Raw genomic sequence first — 21,461 nt, 5'->3', positions numbered from 1 at the left:
AATCTAAAGTGCAGGGTCTAACAGCCTAAAAGTTGTGTTAGGCTTTACAAATCTACAAATTTAAAGATTTTAAAGTGTCACAATCGACATCGACTGATACTGGAACCTGGAACCCAAATAAAGTAGGATCAGAGGGTTTGGGAGGAACTGGAAAGGGGAAACAGTTCATAGTGTGGATGCTCTTTCAAGGGGACTCCACATTAGACGGACCGGACTGCTCCGGAACATTTTGGTCTGGTCCGCCTAATGTGTAGTCCTCTTTCTGTTTACCGGCCTTAGGTTTAAATACCAACTGACCTGAGATATCTACTAAATGTTAACTTTGTCCGCTAGCTTGAATCCGTTTAGAATTGTAATCAGTTCCTCACTAGACTCGCTACTCCGTACAAGGTGAACCGTGCTTGATCACTATCAGCAAATTTGCTGATTTCAGCATTAAAATGTATCACACCATTTGTTTCAAGTTCCAAAAGTTATATACATTATACTAATCAAATTAGAACCACGCACCTATCACCTAACATGTAATAATTTAATAAATTAGGTATCTATTGGTGATGATTATTAATTAATTATTCAGAGACCTTGTAGTTCGAATTGAAACCATCCAATCCTTCTCCACGAGGCTGAGTACACTGTGAAGAGCCAGTGCCATCACGTGCATTGTTCCGTCTAAATACCAACCACACGCAACATTGGTTAACTTCTGTGATTCGCTAAGAACTGGTACATAGAGAACTGACCTTGCCAACTAAAGAACTGGTTCAAAGTTCCAAAACGAGGTTAACTTCTGTGATTCGCTAAGAACTGGTACATAGAGAACTGACCTTGCCAACTAAAGAACTGGTTCAAAGTTCCAAAACGAAAAAAAAAGATCTTCACAACTCGTAGACCTAGGGGCCTTGGGTATTTTACCATGAGAACCTATGGTGTTTACAGAGTTAAATGTTTTAATGCAAGATTGGTTGATGGATTTTACGAGTATTAGAGTATTACCCATGATGTAGGTAAAGTTAGGCGAAAAAAAAAGATCTTCACAACTCGTAGACCTAGGGGCCTTGGGTATTTTACCATGAGAACCTATGGTGTTTACAGAGTTAAATGTTATAATGCAAGATTGGTTGATGGATTTTACGAGTATTACCCATGATGTAGGTAAAGTTATGTACCTACCTATACGTACATTAGTAGTTACCTACAAGTATATAGGTAGGTATATTCTCTATCCAGATGGATATGAGAGCAATGAGTCATCAAAAAGGTAGGCTACGTTGCCAAACATATCAAAGGTGCAACGGTAGAAAATCTTTAAAAGAGGAAGGTACATTGCACAGTGCTTCCTCCGACATTACACAATGATTCAACCTCTTGAAAAAAAAGGTTACAGATCGAAGCTACCTCTGGCTTTTTAAAAGAGAGAGTTTATAAAAATAGACCTTTACCTTAAATGCAACAATGCAAGGAATTCTCGCATTCTGATTGGTTCCCTCATTTTGGGTCGATGACTCCTTGCTCTCATATCCATGTGGATAGAGTATAGGTAACAATATACTATATAGGGTACTCTTACAAACATTTATAACATTCATTTATACCGGAAATTATCACAATGCATTAATCCTTAAGTAAGTAGGTGCCTACACTTCTGCCTTGATTCCTTGAAGTTCTGGGCTATACCTATACACCATATATTTGTAACCTATATCTCTAATATGGGTTCTTGGTTACTCGTATTACACCTTCCTTACTATTATGATAACGTAAACATCGAGTTTTATGAAGGAACTCATCCTTTCTCACCTAAACGAATGGAACCTAGAATCACGTAGGTACCTAAGCTTAAAAGTTCAAAGAACTGACCACTAACCTTACGAGTACCAACTTTTAGATCCTTAATTCAGGTTATGATGGATTCCATCTTTCATGCAATAAACATTGTTCTGAATTGTGGTAAGAATGCGAGGCAATAGTAGATCATACAGACACGCAGACGGAATCCGGCTTGAAAAGAGTATAGGATCAGATTATCCGATCCTGTATCAGATTTTATCCCGATTCTACCCGGGTAGAAACCGCATAAAAGTCCACGCCCCTAACCCAGATAGAATCCTGTTTCTACCCACTGGGGTTCGACACACAAACAACAGGACTGACCAAAGCAACATTTTCTAATGGAAGGCACCAGAAGAAGAACAGAACTGTGTTGTTGTTGTTGTTGTTGTAGCGGCTTTAGCTATAGCCGAAAGGTGATTACAAAATAGAGAAAATATCTCTTATATCAGCAATACACCAGGGTGATGGTCTCTAGCCATGTTTAAATGGCTCGTCCTGAACAGGAGTCAACCATCGTGAGTGCTTGTTCTTTTCAAGCAGAGAGAACCCTTTTTGAAACTATCAGCTAGCTAGGCTAGAAGAAGAACTATAGTCAATCTGCCTTTGAGCTTGAGAGCACCCGTGGCATTGCTGAGACCTGGCAAGATGAAAACCAGAGATATCAAACATAGGTAAGGAACCTGAGTATATGGAACATGGGAAACCAAAGATACCAATCAAACGTAGAAGTAACCTGCCTGTATGTAAGGGAATAAGAGACGACACTGACGACAGGTCACATTATGTTCAAATGTGGAGCTGCCTCCAAGAAACGACCGACTGTAGTAAAATCTACGAATATCCAAAAGGGCAAATATCAATTCCCCTACTCGATTAAAGAAGCTACTCAATATTGTCCTCACGAGACTGAGTGCACCCGGAACTCCAAGCACAGAGCCGAAAAAACTTCGACCTCGCCGGGAATCGAACCCGGGACCTTCGGCGCGGCGTGCAAACCTATTGTGATACTCATTCGGCCACGGAGATAGCTTGTACTCAATTACCATATCAGCCGGTCAATGTCACCCACCTTTGAGAGCAATGCTCCCCTTGATGGTGATGGGTACTCCGAGCAGTGGCGTATCCCGAGCCAGCTCCTCCTTCGTCTTGCCCCCCTCCAGCAGGCTCTGATCAACAGCATGGGCCTCCCGTATTGCCTCAGCATATCGCTCCTCCACTATAGCGTTCAGATAGGGGTTCACGTCCCGACAGCGGAGGATGTAAGCGCGGACAACTTGTTCGCTGGTCACCTGCGGAGGAGAGGAAGAAGAGTTGAAACTTTTCCAGAAGAAGGAGGAAGAGGAAGGAGTAGAAGGAGGAGGAGAAGAAGATGTAGAGGAAGAAGAAGGAGGAGAAGGAGAAGAATATTTGGAAGAAATGGCTTGTAGGAGTTTTAAAAAGGTTGAAAATTTTCCATCATTGAAGAAAAAGAAGACGGCGAGTAGAAGTAAAGAGAAATGGGTGGGATGGTATTTGTGGACGGTAGGATGGTAAATAGGTACTCCTACATACCTACATATCTGGTGTATTCAGCCTCGAAAACCTGGCCTCGTTTTACGGGGAGGGACTCATATTCTCTGCCAGGTACCAACTTGAGCACTGTTCCCCTATTTTAACTCAAGGTAATAGATTTTCATTTCAGTAGGTAGGTAACTATAATAATGAAGTAGTAATTAAATTCCATTGCTCTCAAAGGTGGGTGACATTGACCGGCTGATATGGTAATTGAGTACAAGCTATCTCCGTGGCCGAATGAGTATCACAATAGGCTTGCACGCCGCGCCGAAGGTCCCGGGTTCGGTTCCGGGCGAGGTCGAAGTTTTTTCGGCTCTGTGCTTGGAGTTCCGGGTGCACTCAGTCTCGTGAGGACATATTGAGTAGCTTAATCGAGTAGGGGAATTGACATTTGCCCTTTTGGATCTTCGTAGATTTTACTACAGTTGGTCGTTTCTTGGAGGCAGCTCCACATTTGAACATAATGTGACCTGTCGTTAATATCGTGGTATCGTCTCTTCTTCCCTTACATACAGGCAGGTTCCTTCTACGTTTGATTGGTATCTTTGGTTTTCAATGTACCATATACCTACTCAGGTTCCTTACCTATGTTTGATATCTCTGGTTTTCATCTTGCCAGGTCTCAGCAATGCCACGGGTGCTCTCAAGCTCAAAGGCAGAAAAGCCTCAGAAGATGCTCCGATCGTAAAGATACTTCGCGAGGCTGGAGCTATTCCCTTGTGTAACACAAATGTCCCTGAGCTATGTACTAGCTGGGAAACCACCAACTACATTACTGGGAAGACTGTGAATCCGTATGACTTCTCCAGAACTCCTGGAGGATCTTCGGGAGGGGAGGTAAGGATGAGTTTATGTTCTACGTCCCTCTAGGGATAATAGGACTCAAGAAGATTTATAGAAGCTTAACCTATCCTTTAGGGCTGTTTGTCCTTACACCTAAGCCTCGGAGTGGACTTTTTGTGTATGACCTAAGACAGACACAAGAAAGTAAAAAAAACTATGGCAGGGGGACTTGGGTACCAAGTTACCAGAAGGTAAGAAAGTTTACGAGAGTTCCATTGCTACGAGTGGTTTTGAACTTGGCTGAAACAACACAATGGCACTCAGCACAACAATTGGACATTCGACTCAAGTCCTTAATCCGCAAATAGGTAACTTTCGAGTTCATAATTTTGTTCAACTTTTTCTTCAAGAAGACAAAGCTCTTTAATTGTTTTGAATTTATCGCGAGATCTTACTAGGGAATTGTGTCAGGCCAGATCTCTGAAAGTAACACGTGCAGAGTACAGGCTGTGGTTTGAATTGTGTTATGACTTGAGATTATGACCTTATGACTGTTGCGTTTGAGTGATGAAGATGTCAAAGAAGTTCTACATATTTTAGAATGAGGTAAATCTAAATCAGCGGTCCCCGATTCCACCAATTAGTACATGGACTGACGAGAAATTTATAGGTATGTAGTAAAAGGACCCCACTTTTACGAGAGAGGGGGAAAAGTAGGGCCCTTTTACTATATTTTCTCCCAAAGGTGAGTGTTTCATCGACGTTTTTCTCTCTCAGGCGGCACTGATTTCATCTGCAGCTTCCGTGATAGGGATAGGATCAGATCTCGCGGGTTCCATCAGGGTTCCAGCAATGTTTACGGGTATATTCGGCCACAAACCCTCTCCAGGTGAGTTTCAATCTTTGGTATTTGTTCCCCAAGAGGTTTGAGGTTCGTCACGAATTCGCAGAGAGAAAGAGACAGAAAAGGAGAAAACCAGCCGATCTGAGAACGAACATTATGATTTTATTATTATGTTTGCGATAAAGTTTGGGAATCGAACAGGGTTAATTACGGATCACGATTTTAAGTGAACCAAATGAACGAAGTTTTCCTACTTTTACTTTCGAAGGATTTGTCTCTCGATTATTGAACAGTTTGTCCAATTTTGTTAAAATTTGGCAAACCCACAAAGAAAAATTGCTCCGTTGTTTTTGGTACAAATTGGGCTATTAGGTTTGCCGAAGGTGTCCTTTTTTGAGGAAGTTCTACAATTCACCTGTTTTGTTTATTGGACTACTAATATATGGCGATATCACCTAAACTGAACTTTGAGAGATACCTATTTAGGTTCGGTCCGGTTCGATCCATAGGTACCTACCTACCTAAATTATTAATAACATTTTAACCAAACAACTTTTTGGTAGGTACTTAAGTAGGTATATTTTTTTATTCTGTGGCGAAGGTTAGTTACCTTGATTCGCATTTTTTACTTTTTTTATTTACCTTAGATTTACCTTTTTCCTTATCCTAAAGTTAATGGTGAATGTGAGGAAGATAATATTAAGGTAGGTATAGGTAGGTACCTCCATAAATCTATAATACCTAACTATTAGGTATCAAAGAATTACCTAATTCAATGTAAACAAGTTTTTTTTTTTTATATAACTCGAGTGCAACCTAGAGTACTCTTGATATTTATTTTGTTTACCAAAATTCAAATTTACGGTAAGTACTTAATTACCATATATTACGGTATTGAAAGTCAATGCCGAACGCACAGTCGTTCCTAAATGATTTAGGCTCCCTTTTCCCTTAAGATTTCCTACTTCCTTAAGGTATCCATTTTCCTATGTAGTTTTGGCACATCCACCAAAAATTCTTTCTCCTTTCTCAATCCATCTTGGAAAGTTTGGTAATTTTGGCATATCCACCAAGAACATGATTTCTTTCTTCTTTCTCAATCCATCTCGGAAAGTTTGGTAGTTTTGGCACATTCACCAAAACCATTAATTCTTTCTTCTTTCTCAATCCATCTCGGAAACTTTGGTAGTTTTGGCACATTCACCAAAAACATTAATTCTTTCTTCTTTCTCAATCCATCTCGGAAAGTTTGGTAGTTTTGGCACATCCACTAAGAACATTTAATTTTCTCTTTTCTAGTCTCCTTTTTCAACGCGTCTAAAAAATTTTGGTTTCAAATTCCAATTTTACCTACTCTTTTTAATAAGAATCAAATAGGTGAGATCATATCTATGAACACTTGATAACATAATTCATATTGGCTAGGTCGGAGTCAGACGAGTGACTATTGGGCAATGAACATCTGAGCTGAAATATCTACTGATCTGTAGCCTGTTATACTAAACCACCCAACATGAGAATTTGGCGAATTGCAACATCTTCGATGACAACTTTACCAAATTTACGCGGTCACCAAAAAGTAAAACTGGTATTTTAAAAAATGTAAAACCAGTGAGATTGACCTTACTATGTACATATAACAAGCGTAAAACTGTGTCCACACATAGTCGTTTCGACGTCGATTGACGTCCTCGACTATGTTTGGACACACCTTTAAAGCCAAAAGTCAAAGTACCTAACTACCTAGTTTTTATAAGCAGTATAAATACACATAATGTGTAACTCCTGTAATGGGTACAACTTTCGTGTTTACTTGGAGTCGGGAGCGGAAAGCCGCGCCGGGATTTGACCCGATAGAGCCTTTTACTTGTTTACTAGCTAACAGTGATGTTCAGTTGTTTTCCAGGTAAAATAGAGGTCAAAATTATATCTATATAGCTATCTAATCTAATATATAAAAATGAATGTGTGTGTGTGTGTGTTTGTTCGAACTTTATGCCTGACCAAACCGCTCATCCGATTGCTATGAAACTTTGTACTTATTGCGCTTGCACTCCCGTGAAAGGTTATGGCTATTTTCCGGTTCGTTTTTGTTAAGCTACGCCGAGCAAGACCACTAAATGGATGAGTGACATGAACGGCCATGCCGGATTTCGGCTAGTAGGTAATAAACCTAACTGAGTAGGTGCATAACAAACCATTTAAACATAGGTAATATGTACCTAGATGTGGCTGAACAATATTCATTTTTGGCTATTTAGCAAAAAAAAAAAAAAAAAAAAAAAAACAAAACACCTTTCCAATTTCCCCCAAAATGTACCTATGTTTTGGTGAAAAAATTTTTTTTTTGGCTTTTTAAAAAAAAAAAAAAAAAAAAAAAAAAAAACCTAATCACGTTCTACATTTCCGCATGAGTAGACTCGAGAAGCATCTATTATTTATTCAGTAGTAATTAATATTTATAGGTATTGCCTACGCATTGAATAATTTACAATGTAGAACTTTATTCACGAACTTTTTACATGGGAGCTTTTTTCACGGAACTACATCTAATTTTACTAGTAGGTACCTGTATCTACACAAGTACTCATACTTCATTAGGTATAGTTTTGAATGTAAAACTAGTTAGGTAGGTAAGTGAGCTTTATTTTCCTGAAGTATTTTACCAAGTAGGAAAGTTTGAAGTTTTGGTTCAAGAGTTGTTATGGGTTCTCCGAATAACTTTACCTTTATCTATCTGGCGGTTTCTATCGTTTTTTCCTCACTTCAAGGACTTCTAGGTCGCAAGCTCGCAGAGATATGAAATAAAAAATGTTCATTTTTTTCCTACCGTCTGTTTTAGATGTTTTTTGTTACCGAATTTTAGCACGTACAATTTAAAACAAGGTAAAAATAATAATTTCTTGTTATCTATCAGATTGTTTCTTTTATATTGTAAATACGGAGATTTATTTATAATGCATTTATGCAGGTATTACCTACCTATAAATAACTGCAACTTATAAACAGATCGAATTTTTTCGTATTTTCCTTCATTGCAATGAAAGAAGGGCTGCTTACATTCTATGTAATTATGTAGATTACATTAGGCTTGTTGATTGTTCTATACTTCTATAGCATGTTAATCCGTGGGCCCTATTAAAGTTTGGCTTTTCTCGTTCCAACGTTTTCAGCTTTTGTCGTAATCCTTGTTAGATTACATCAATTATTAGATGCAAAAAGCAGGTACCTAACTACCAAATCCTGAGTTGAATCCAAGTAGGTACCACCTACCTAAGTATGAGTACCTTGAATAATACTGCTAATAGGTAGGTATGGGTGCAAATAGGTACTAATGGTAAGTACTACCTACCTATTATAAATATCAAACATTTGTGTATTTTTCATCAGCATTTTTCCTTATCAGTCGCAAATCATTCTAGACAGTTGATCAGTAGATTCTGCATATTATACGTAGGTAGCTCAATAAGTTGAAATTCCAGTACGGTTTTCTATGTCAACTATGATGGTATTGGTATACCAATAATTCATTCATTCAAAGGTCAATTTTCATTGGATGATTCCTACAAACGGTCCAACTGAGTTTCATCTGTTTTTACTCATCCTGGAAGGTGCAGATTTTGGGAAAATAGCTTCAGCAGGAGTAGGTATAATAATTGAGTAAATAGCATGTGTACGATCATGCGTGGTTGCGTGTACGTAATAATTATTATACTTACCAATATTTTTTCAATCTGTTTAAATATTGAAAATTTACTAAAGAAAAACGAACTTGTGTACACGTGGTACCGTAATTGGACAGAATTGAGCAGAAAAGAACCATCCATAAGGGGAATTGAATTTATGGATGGTTCTTTTCTGCTTAGTGCTGTCCAATTCATAGACAATTACCTGTAGGCCCTAGGCAATTATCTGTGAAACCTGTTTTTCCTGTCCTTGTAACATGCATTTAACAGGAAAAGGGTTAGGCTTGAGGAACTAAACTTTACCATAATACCATCAATCGATAGGTATCTAAGATTTATAGATTATAGTTATACCTAGGTGGGTTGATTATTTATTTCCTTGTTGATTTTTTGTAAATCACAAAGCGGATAGACAACTAGACCTACCTAATAAAATTGTCTAATGTATGGATTGGTACCGGATATTGCCTTTTTTTCCATCAGATAGGAAGGTACCTAGGTAGTGTACGAGTAGGTGTATGGTGTAGGTAACCCACATATTTTAGGTTCGGAAAACGTTAAACTTGATTAGTGATTACCTGATTACCCAGGTAGGTACCTACATCAGAATAATAATTTAATTACACATTGTAGTTACATAAGTAACAATTTAAGAAATTGGTAGTTGATTTAATAAATACGTATGTATAGGTACCTATGTAAGTATTTATTCTACACCTAAGTCCTATGTCATGCCTAAATAATAATTATTATCCATGCCTTTTGATTATAACTGCAACTTAGGTGTATCTAGGTACACATGAGTGTGTTTTGAGCATTTATTTACATAATTAAATGCAGTTTTGATTGATACCTACAAGTAGGCAATTTTATAACTTCCAGTATGCTATTCCGAATAACTTTACCTTTATCTATCTGGCGGTTTCTATCGTTTTTTCCTCACTTCAAGGACTTCTAGGTCGCAAGCTCGCAGAGATACGAAATAAAAAATGTTCATTTTTTCCTACCGTCTGTTTTAGATGTTTTTTGTTACCGAATTTTACCACGTACAATTTAAAACAAGGTAAAAATAATAATAAATTTATTGTTATCTATCAGATTGTTTCTTTTATATTGTAAATACGGAGATTTATTTATAATGCATTTATGCAGGTATTACCTAGCTATAAATAACTGCAACTTATAAACAGATCAAATTTTTTCGTATTTTCCTTCATTGCAATGAAAGAAGGGCTGCTTACACTCTATGTAATTATGGCCTGTTGATTGTTCTATAGCATGTTAATCCGTGGGCCCTATTAAAGTTTGGCTTTTCTCGTTCCAACGTTTTCAGCTTTTGCCGTAATCCTTGTTAGATTACAATTTATTAGATGCAAAGTAGGTACCTAACTACCAAATCCCGAGTTGAATCCAATTGTGAAGATCTTTTTTTTTCGTTTTGGAACTTTGAACCAGTTCTTTAGTTGGCAAGGTCAGTTCTCTATGTACCAGTTCTTAGCGAATCACAGAAGTTAACCAATGTTGCGTGTGGTTGGTATTTAGACGGAACAATGCACGTGATGGCACTGGCTCTTCACAGTGTACTCAGCCTCGTGGAGAAGGATTGGATGGTTTCAATTCGAACTACAAGGTCTCTGAATAATTAATTAATAATCATCACCAATAGATACCTAATTTATTAAATTATTACATGTTAGGTGATAGGTGCGTGGTTCTAATTTGATTAGTATAATGTATATAACTTTTGGAACTTGAAACAAATGGTGTGATACATTTTAATGCTGAAATCAGCAAATTTGCTGATAGTGATCAAGCACGGTTCACCTTGTACGGAGTAGCGAGTCTAGTGAGGAACTGATTACAATTCTAAACGGATTCAAGCTAGCGGACAAAGTTAACATTTAGTAGATATCTCAGGTCAGTTGGTATTTAAAATCCAATTAGGTACCACCTACCTAAGTATGAGTACCTTGAATAATACTGCTAATAGGTAGGTATGGGTGCAAATAGGTACTAATGGTACTACCTAATTATAAATATCAACCATTTGTGTATTTTTCATCAGCATTTTTCCTTACCAGTCGCAAACCAGTCTAGACAGTTGATCAGTAGATTCTGCATTGTATGAAGTCAGACCATGAGCTGAGATGTATAGCAGGTAAATATTTCATAGTCTGTCTTCATCAGCATGCTGAGATTAAAACCATTATCTCATCCCTACTGAAACAAAGACGTGCTGCTGATGTATAACTGCATTTTATACGTAGGTAGCTCAATAAGTTGAAATTCCAGTACGGTTTTCTATGTCAACTATGATGGTATTGGTATACCAATAATTTATTCATTCAAAGGTCAATTTTCATTGGATGATTCCTACAAACGGTCCAACTGAGTTTCATCTGTTTTTACTCATTCTGGAAGCTGGAAGGTGCAGATTTTGGGAAAATAGCTTCAGCAGGAGTAGGTATAATGTGCACGATCATGTGTGGTTGCGTGTACGTAATAATTATTATACTTAACAATATTTTTCAATTTGTTTAAATATTGAAAATCAAATAATGGAAAATGAGCCTGCGTACACGTGGTACCGTAATTGGATTAATTGGACAGAATTAAGCGGAAAAAACCACCCATAAGGGGAATTGACTTTATAGATGGTTCTTTTCTGCTTAGTGTTGTCCAATTCATAGACAATTACCTGTAGGCCCTAGACAATTATCTGTGAAACCTGTTTTTCCTGTCCTTGTAACATGTATTTAACAGGAAAAAGGTTAAGCTTGAGGAACTAAACTTTACCATAATACCATCAATCGATAGGTATCTAAGATTTATAGATTATAGTTATACCTAGGTGGGTTGGTTATTTATTTCCATGTTGATTTTTTGTAAACCACAAAGCGGATAGACAACTAGACCTAATAAAATTGTCTAATGTATGGGTTGGTACATAAATCTACAAAGAGATCAGAGGAGTTTTCTTAAGAACATTAAAGTTAAGGGACACGACCATCTGAATAATTGCGTGCTGTTGGCTTTTCCCGGCTCCACTCAAGCTGGGTGAGGTTAATGTGAGGAGTGTCGGAAAATAGAGGGTAAAATCCCCGTCTCTTAAACTTAGCAGTTATACAGCGACATTAAACTTTTTTTCTGGACAACCCGTTTCTGATGGAACAAGAAGCTTGTGTAAAATAATCTAAAGGTGTGTCCACACATATATATAGTCGACGGCTGGCTGACTATGTTTGGACAAACCTTAATATACCTACCTAAGTACCTATTCCACTCTGGCTGTATGGTCGAGGCTTAGTGCCAAACCAATGCCAAAAAAAAGTACCTATTATTATTTAGTTTTTAATATAGGTTGTATGCTACTTTAAAAGAAAAATTAGAAAAAATATACCTTTTAATTAAAATAAAATATTTTATTTAATAAATAAATTAAACGTCTCCATAGAATATTGTTTAGAAGTAAAGAAGAAAAATTGCAAGAAATGAAGAAATCAAAACAAAACGGAATGTGCAAATGAAAGTAAAATTAAATGAATATAGGTAAGTATGAGAGCAGGAACTCGATTTCATATTAGCTCTGGAAAGTTGCCTTTGAAACATTATACGATTTTACGAATTAAAACATAAAATAAACTCTTTTGGACATAGGAAAACAAGCTAAAAAAAAAGTAAAAACTTTTATGGATTTAACACTGCAAAAATTACAAATTAAAATTGAGCCAAAATTGGTCAACTTAGTTAACGAACAAAGGAATTAATTCATTCAATAAATGGGACACTTTTTTGTAAAATTAAATTTTTAACTCGCCAAAAAATATTAAAATATAAAAGAAATATCTATGATAAAAATCTATTGAAATCTTTGGAATTTTAAACAAATTGTTATAAAGGATGTCAAAACTATTTTAAAGATGAAACTTTAAATTGAATGATTCATTTAACTAATATCTGGGTATTCATAACTTTATATTATCGGGGAGAAAAGTCAAAATTATTAACGAAATGCATGCACAATGTACTTCAATTTTCAAATATTAATGTCAAGAGATTGAGATTACTGAAGATCACAACACGTACATTTTGTACACAGTTCGAGGAGAGCTTGGTCATTTCTCGTGCGTGATTTCTAGAATTACCTAAGTACTATCATGTGAGTACGAATTTTAATAGCTAGGTATAAGCGTTACCTAGTACGTTATTGTACCTAAACATAACTTCGATAGAGTATCTAAAATATCGAGTGTACGTACGAACAAAGCATCCTACATATTATCTAGGGCCCAAACCACAAAATATAATTTCTCTCTGGAATGTATGGATTTTTTCTACAGAGGAATTTCTTATATTACCGACAGTGAGACTCCAAAAATTTGCTAATATGCTAAGAGACCCCAAAAGTTTCTTATTATGCTAAGGGACCCCAAGAGTTTTCTATATGGGACCCCTAGTCTAGAGTTTCACAATATACAGGTTACGTTTAACTCCCAATATTCACACATCTCATCGTGGGAAAAATTATGACAGAATTCTCTCGAGCATCGAACCCTCACTACACAGCTTGAGACGCAAGCTATGTAGCTGCGGACTGACGTTATTTGAGTCGTTCACTATGGCGGACATAAGGACGACCTCCGTGTTTCTCCCACTCCTTGTTGAATTCTGACTCTAGAATTTCAGCCCCACGCTTCCTCGTGAGTCCTGTCTCTTCTAGACTTAGCTCACACATCTGCATATCATCGCTACCTAATGAGACAGAACGAGAGGAAACAGAGGTTAGAATACCTGGTTCTCAGCAAAAATGGGTCTTTGTATTAGAAAATCAAGAAATGAAGTTTGAACACAAGTTAACTAACCTTCAAAGTCACAAAGAACTACTAAAACTTGAAAGAAAAACGAAGAAGAATATTACAAGTGTGTTGGGCATGAACGCTTGTCACAATCACAAATGTAGTTTCCCGATTAATAGATACACTCGTGATTTGACTTGGATTCAAATCACCAACCTCCTCCTAAATTCCATCATGCCTTCGATTGGACTTGAACCTCTAGATCCGAAGTCCACGGTGCTAACCACTACAGTGATTTTGGGGTTGGTTTGATAAGGCGTATATACCAGACCTAGAAGGACGAGTAAACTTACCCGCAATAAGTAGAATGGGTGCCTTGTCTTTATCAGGATGGAGTTCCATTTGTCGGGCCACGTACTGCCCATCAAAATGAGCATACCACCAGCCCCGCTTGATATTCATATCGACATCATTGAGGGCCCCATTGTCCCCATTCTGGGCCCCGTTCGTCTGAGAGGGCCGCATGAATGGAATGCGGAAGTAGCGTTGAGAACTGGAGTTTATTGTGGCCTTCGGGGTGGTTTTGGGCATATGGTTGGCTGAAAGAACGGACATTTTACTTCTTTATTCACGGAAAACATTTTATAATTAGATATTAGCGAGTTTTTGCAACCAAAATTAACTTCCCGTTAACTGAATTGTTTAATGTTATTTCACAAAAACTCAATTCTGCACATGCCCTAATGTTGTTGTTGTTGTTGTTGTTGTAGCGGCTTTAGCTTTCACCGAATGGCGATAGCAGAATAAAGAAAAGATGTTTTTTGTATCTACTATACACCGGGGTGATGGTCTCTAGCTCTAGCCATGTTAAATTGGCTGGCTCGTCCTGAACCGCAGTCAACCATCGTGTGGACTTGTGCTTGGTCTTTAAAAGCCCTGCTCTAATCATCAAATAACGTTAAAGAGTTCAAATAACGGGACTCTAATAAAATTTTAGTTGGAAAAACTTGCTCTTTTTCAATATAATGCAACAGGAAAGTATCCCAATCGGGTCAGATCGGAAAAAGATAGAAATTTGAAAATTTCCGCTTTATTTATAAAGATAAAAGAAAGACGTCATAAAGTTCGAGGTCTCACCTGCATCCATCACAGATTTGGGCGCTCTCTCATTCTCCTCCATGATAGTCCTCTTCTTGTTCTTAGCTTTCCATGCGTGGTACACTTTCAATCTTCTATGGAACTCTATACGACATGCCTGCAAAGAGAAAAGTATAAGTAGTGCTTTATTTAGACTGCCAGCTTAGAACAAGTTGTTCCATTATACCAACAGTTTAATAGAGCACCTCTGTAGCTTTGGAAAAGAGTGAGAAGTTTTCTTCGTTCCTCCACTTTTAACAACTGAAGACGGTTCTAAAATTATGAAAGTGATCTCTAGTTTGATCGCCACGCCATGCGCCATGGCGTTTGTGGGCACTTGTATGCTAGAGACACTTTGGAGCGTACTTTTAAGTCTAAATTAATCGGAAATGCTAAAACAGATACTATTGGTGCCTACCTTTTAGAGCAATTATTACGGGTAACATAGCTTACAGTAAATGGTTTTCCGACTTGATATATTTGGAAGCAAAATACCGAAATACCTCCTCAAATTCTTACCTCTAATAATTCAATATCACAAGAAGTGTTGATAGTATCACGAAGTTCCGAATATTTCCACTTGGACAAATCAAACTTGGAGTTGTTATTCAGAGCTTGCTGAGCGCGGATGTTTTCGGACCTGAAATAAACGATTAAGCGGATCAAAATAAAGCTTTACAATAAGAACTTGATAATTTCCCGTATTGCAACTTTTAAAATGCAGCTGTAAAGCACGCAGCTGTCATGAGTAGCTAAAGCGAGCCTCCCAAAGCTGATATAGCGATACAAAAATTATGCGTCCTTAATAGACAAGTTCAGTTAAGCGAACCAAGCAGTGTGCGAACGTCAAGAATGCATAGCCAGTCTAAAGGTATCTCTACTATTAACAGAAAACACCCGTTGGGTTCATAGCAAATTACTTCTTTAGGATAAAGTTCGCCCCGGACGGGAATCAAACCCTTCAGGTAGATAAATATTTAAAATTGAAAATGCTGTAATTTTTTGCTTACCTTACAAAACAGGCGTGGATCCAATCGTGCCAACTCCGGGGGCAGGAACTTCTTATACATAGCGTAGAGGTCTTGGAAGTGCGCCCTAGATGGGTACCCTTGCTGCATAAGTTCCAGCACTGAGGTCATGCCAGAACACTGGAGCTGTGACAATATGGAACCCCCCTCGAAATGATGGTCCACCATCTTCTGGTTGGGCTTGATACATCGGATGAAGTTCGTACCCTGGAAAGAAAATTCACTTTAGCCAAATTTTTCTTACGGATAATGTCAAAATCGATGGAAATTCCATAGGAAAAATGCATTCATAGTTGTTGGGGACTAAGAATAAGTCAATGAGATTTAGTCCTTCATAGATTATTATTATTATTACACAATTGGATCAAACTTAGTTTGATTGGATGATTAGTTTTCCCATGTTTTTGTCCGATTATTGTCCGCGAAATATTGAATATGGTCTAGCGGGTCACTACTTTAACAAACTCCATCCTAAAAAGACATCTCAAATTTCTGGTCTTACCGTACTCTTCAGCTTATCCATAAGTTCCCCGAGTTGAGTTTTGAACTTAGACCCGACACTAATGAACGTAAGCTTTCCCTTATTCTGACTGCTACTCTCCTGGAACAAGCTCTGGAGGAATGGGTTCTTGCTCTCTTGAACCAGAGCTTCTAGGGATGCGTGCAAGGCGTCATTGTTCTTCTCGATGAATTGATTCTGAAAATTTGTGAAGCAAAAGAGTGGTTTGTTAAACTGACTAAAAATTTGAGAATGGTTTATTAAACTGAGTAACCTTCTAGTAGTGAATATCACACTAGGTTTGTATACCGGAGGTCCCAGGTAATATTCTCGGTAAATTCAAAGTTTTCATAGATCTTTACGGCGTGCACCCAGCCTGGTGAGGAATACTGCGAACAAACCGCGGATAGCGTGAACGAACCGCGGATACCGCGAACAAACCGCGGATACCGCGAACAAACCGCGGATACCGCGAACAAACCGCGGATACCGCGAACGAACCGCGGATACCGCGACAAACCGTGGATTACGCGACAAACCGTAGATTACGCGAACGAACCGAGGATACCGCGAACAAACCGCGGATACCGCGAACGAACCGCGGATATCACGAACGAACGGCGGATACCGCGAACAAACCGCGGATACCGCGAACGAACCGTGGATACCGCGAACAAACCGCGGATACCGCGAACGAACCGTGGATACCGCGAACAAACCGCGGATATCTAAAACTATCTGTGAATAACTTGAAAGAAGATACATAACTTTGTACATAACTTTTATCTGAATAACCTCAGAGGAATCTCCAAACCAATGGTCAAAATATAGGAGAAACCTCCCCTCAATCCCCCTACATTTCCCCTACCCCTACTTTTATATTTTGGTAGTAGGGGGTCAAGGGGAGGTTTCTTTATACCCAGATTTTTGTCAGAGCTCATTCTCTCTTCTGATTTCAGGTTGGAAGGTTCTCTCTTCCAGATCCCTCTCTGTGATATCTCCAAATATTTCTGAGTACGAATTTTAATAGCTAGGTATAAGCGTTACCTAGTACGTTATTGTACCTAAACATAACTTCGATAGAGTATCTAAAATATCGCGTGTACGTACGAACAAAGCATCCTCCAAAGAGACAGAAAAGGAGAAAACCAGCCGATCTGAGAACGAACATTATGATTTTATTATTATGTTTGCGATAAAGTTTGGGAATCGAACCCGGTCGCCTCCAAGCTAACTAAGGTGGGTACTGTTGGTAGTTGCCTTTTTATTTCAATAAACAGCAGTAAATACTATGTGAAAATTTTCTTAATGAAGCGAAGATATCACGGGGATTACTGGATAGGATATCCTGGGGCCTAACTAATTTTAGGCACCTGTCACCCGTCCAGATCCTCGTCACTCTGGACGTTGCTTACCCCATCTTCCCCGCAGGTCTTGTTCCAGTGGATGGCCACTTTCCCCTCATAGAAGACAAAGACTTCAGAAGGTACCTAACGATAGGACCCATGACGCGATATGCTGAAGATTTACCCCTTATGCTGAAAGTAATGGCAGGACCGGACAACGCCAAACTGCTTGACCTAGACTCCCCAGTAAGTTGACAAGCTTGAGGAAGTAAAATAGGACTATCATCTAGTTAGGAGGTATATATTTGGTCACATTCCCTCCCCAGGTGAGTTATAATCCTGGGTATTTTTCACCAAGAGGTTTAAGGAAAAAATACTAAAGAGGAAAAACCGTCTGGGCCTGTCAGTTTATGCGGAAAGGCCACAAAAATGAGTAGAAGCAACATCGACATCAACAAAGCCATGGAATTAATTACGAGTATTTATAGACCAGCATATACCAACATAATTATTTATGACCTATCGCAATAAATAAATATGTAGGTATATCTTTTTATCCATCTATTGTCAGATTATACTATAAATTACCTTTCCCTCGTAGCCTACATCTTGGGAAAATACTTATGCCGGCCACACCCGACAGACCTGGGTCTGTCAGATCGTCAGATCGTGAGTGACGGAATCTCAGACAGACCTAGGTCTGTCAGATCGTCACAACGTGAGTGACGGAGTCTCAGACAGACCTAGGTCTGTCAGATCGTCAGAACGTGAGTGACGGAATCTCAGACAGACCTAGGTCTGAGTGTGAGTGGTAGACACTACATTACGTTAAAATGGGGGATTTTTCCAACTAAATTCCTGAGTGCGGAGTCCAGTATGTAGGACTTTTGCACACCTATAGACACTACAACATGTATCTAGGTATTAAACGTCAGCACTTCTTTGTTACAGGTGAATATAACAGATATTCGAGTCTTTTACAAGGAGCACATGGGAGATAATGCTCTGTTTATTTTACCAAACGATAACGAAATAAACGTGGCGCTCAGGAAAGCCATTCACTATTTCAAAAGTCAATGTGCGTTTGCAGAAGAGGTGAGTTAACGCAATAATAGGTAATTCTTTACTCCAGCCACTCACTATCAGGTCTACCTGATACCTGAAATGAGCACACACACTATCAGGTATAAATTCTGAGTACGAATTTTAATAGCTAGGTATAAGCGTTACCTAGTACGTTATTGTACCTAAACATAACTTCGATAGAGTATCTAAAATATCGAGTGTACGTACGAACAAAGCATCCTACATATTATCTAGGGCCCAAACCACAAAATATAATTTCTCTCTGGAATGTATGGATTTTTTCTACAGAGGAATTTCTTATATTACCGACAGTGAGACTCCAAAAATTTGCTAATATGCTAAGAGACCCCAAAAGTTTCTTATTATGCTAAGGGACCCCAAGAGTTTTCTATATGGGACCCCTAGTCTAGAGTTTCACAATATACAGGTTACGTTTAACTCCCAATATTCACACATCTCATCGTGGGAAAAATTATGACAGAATTCTCTCGAGCATCGAACCCTCACTACACAGCTTGAGACGCATCAGACAGACCTAGGTCTGTCAGATCGTCAGAACGTGAGTGACGGAATCTCAGACAGACCTAGGTCTGAGTGTGAGTGGTAGACACTACATTACGTTAAAATGGGGGATTTTTCCAACTAAATTCCTGAGTGCGGAGTCCAGTATGTAGGACTTTTGCACACCTATAGACACTACAACATGTATCTAGGTATTAAACGTCAGCACTTCTTTGTTACAGGTGAATATAACAGATATTCGAGTCTTTTACAAGGAGCACATGGGAGATAATGCTCTGTTTATTTTACCAAACGATAACGAAATAAACGTGGCGCTCAGGAAAGCCATTCACTATTTCAAAAGTCAATGTGCGTTTGCAGAAGAGGTGAGTTAACGCAATAATAGGTAATTCTTTACTCCAGCCACTCACTATCAGGTCTACCTGATACCTGAAATGAGCACATACACTATCAGGTATAAATGACAGGTGGACCTGATCAGGTCTACCTGATACCTGAAATGAGCACATACACTATCAGGTATAAATGACAGGCGGACCTGATCAGGTCTACCTGATAGTGAGTTGCTGACCTTTGAGGAGAAAAGGTAACTCCTAAGCGAGGTTAACGCGGCGCCGGAGGTTTTCTCTACCAACTCTTTTAGAGCACATCATTTGCATTGCATTGCACGATGCTTTGCAAACACCAAACTAGTGCAACGCACATCAAAGGCATTCGCCAGAAAACCGCCACCTCTCGGATACCCACAAACGTTTGCTGCAATGTTCAAAAACTTTGCTGCAACTTTCTCAAACACGTCCAAACTAACGAATTTCATTGCATTGCATGTTGCATTGCACAAGTCTGGACCCACCATAAAGTCTCTAAGTCCGTTTTTACCACTTTTCAGGAGAGCGAAAAAAAAAAGATTCCAACACTCTACAACTTTTTTTTTCCTAGACTAGACTTTTTGGTTAAATAGCTAGACTCTTTGGTTAAATAATAATAAAAAAAGTTGTATTTGAAGGACTTGGGATCATCTTTTAGAGAAACTGATGATGGACTTAAGAGTCTTTTTTGGACTTAAGGTTTTCTTGCTCTGAAATTGGCCAACCATCAGCTCAATTTTAAAGGACTTGGGGTTGAGTAAATGGGATTAAAGTGACACCATTGCATCTGTTCATTTGGAGACTGAGGATTAAGGATTTTTTTTCGGCTTTCTTTTAAGCGGAAGGGTTCTCTTGGAGGAGCTAAACCCCTTAAAAAAAAAAAAAAAAAAAAAAAAAAAAAAACACTTTTCTTTTAGGCCCTTTAACACTACGGACAGTTGGTCGTTCGCGCTTCACACAAAGTAATTTATTTTTTCTCTCCTCAGCTAATAATGCCAGAGCTCGTGTTGTCACCAGAAGCATGTATGGGCAAAGTGTTCTCCATAGATGACATGAATAGTCTGTACTCTATCATTGAGCCTTTGAGTCACAGTAAGGTAAGTGGTGCTATTGTAGCGACAGGGGTTTCCAGTTACTCTCCTCTCCCTCCATGACCGGGAGGGATGGACGTAAAAGAATGTCTCTTGAAGACGGTAAGGCGAAAGCTGTTTCAAGGATTCGAGGTACATACATTTTAAAAATAACAATTCATCAGAAATAATAATTCATAATTATTTACATTTCTCTCTCCCTCTTTCCTTCCTCAGTCACAACCCAACACAGTGGCAGAATTCCTCAAGTCCCTCATAGGACTGTCTAGCTACACTCCCCATTTGCTAATGTTCCAAACCTATATTGAAACCAGCGGCTTTCTATCACAATCGGATTTGGAGAAATACTGCACTCTACTCACAACGTTACAAGACAAGTTTGAGGTAATTCCGAAACCGAAATTGGATAGCGCGATGCATAATGGTGGGTCCAGACTTGTGCAATGCAACGTGCAATGCATGCAAATGCTTTGCACGTTGCATTGCACAAGTCTGGACCCACCATTGCACGTAAAATCAAATCTGACGAATGCGAACGTTTTTCATGTATCCGAGAATTTTTGTACCGATACTCAACTAGTAATGGCCTATAGTAGGTACATCATTTGCATTGCATTGCACGATGCTTTGCAAACACCAAACTAGTGCAACGCACATCAAAGGCATTCGCCAGAAAACCGCCACCTCTCGGATACCCACAAACGTTTGCTGCAATGTTCAAAAACTTTGCTGCAACTTTCTCAAACACGTCCAAACTAACGAATTTCATTGCATTGCATGTTGCATTGCACAAGTCTGGACCCACCATAAAGTCTCTAAGTCCGTTTTTACCACTTTTCAGGAGAGCGAAAAAAAAAAGATTCCAACACTCTACAACTTTTTTTTTCC

The 21,461-nt window shown here is 38.6% G+C and overlaps 2 protein-coding genes across 2 annotated transcripts in view; one reads left to right on the top strand and one right to left on the bottom strand.

The window, feature by feature from the left end:
* The first annotated feature begins 3,590 nt into the window (after nucleotides 1-3,590).
* On the top strand, nucleotides 3,591-6,480 carry LOC113467953 (fatty-acid amide hydrolase 2-A-like). The gene is made up of 4 exons (XM_026824484.1): nucleotides 3,591-3,660; nucleotides 4,007-4,224; nucleotides 4,948-5,059; nucleotides 6,440-6,480. The coding sequence occupies exons 1-4, from the start codon at nucleotides 3,591-3,593 to the stop codon at nucleotides 6,478-6,480; spliced, it is 441 nt and encodes a 146-aa protein (XP_026680285.1).
* Nucleotides 6,481-12,216: 5,736 nt separating this feature from the next.
* The window catches only part of LOC103510449 (myosin heavy chain 95F), a 28,889-nt gene continuing 19,644 nt past the window's right edge, over nucleotides 12,217-21,461 (bottom strand). The window contains exons 16-20 of the mRNA XM_026824487.1: nucleotides 15,627-15,868; nucleotides 15,153-15,273; nucleotides 14,634-14,751; nucleotides 13,850-14,095; nucleotides 12,217-13,452 (exon numbers count right to left, since the gene is read on the bottom strand). Of these exons, the coding sequence (XP_026680288.1) occupies nucleotides 13,301-13,452; nucleotides 13,850-14,095; nucleotides 14,634-14,751; nucleotides 15,153-15,273; nucleotides 15,627-15,868 (879 nt within the window). The 3' untranslated portion in view covers nucleotides 12,217-13,300. The remainder of the gene's footprint in view (nucleotides 13,453-13,849; nucleotides 14,096-14,633; nucleotides 14,752-15,152; nucleotides 15,274-15,626; nucleotides 15,869-21,461) is intronic.

Source organism: Diaphorina citri, unplaced genomic scaffold, assembly GCF_000475195.1.
Source record: "Diaphorina citri unplaced genomic scaffold, Diaci psyllid genome assembly version 1.1 scaffold600, whole genome shotgun sequence".
Lineage (NCBI taxonomy): Eukaryota > Metazoa > Arthropoda > Insecta > Hemiptera > Psyllidae > Diaphorina > Diaphorina citri.
This window is presented reverse-complemented; position numbering and strand designations above follow the sequence as displayed.

Coding starts and splice junctions, on each gene's coding strand:
- LOC113467953 (XM_026824484.1), top strand. CDS start 3,591: ATGGTAATTGAGTACAAGCTATCTCCGTGGCCGAATGAGTATCACAAT. Junction 4,225..4,947: donor GAGGATCTTCGGGAGGGGAG/GTAAGGATGAGT, acceptor TTTCTCTCTCAG/GCGGCACTGATTTCATCTGC. Junction 5,060..6,439: donor CGGCCACAAACCCTCTCCAG/GTGAGTTTCAAT, acceptor CATATTGGCTAG/GTCGGAGTCAGACGAGTGAC.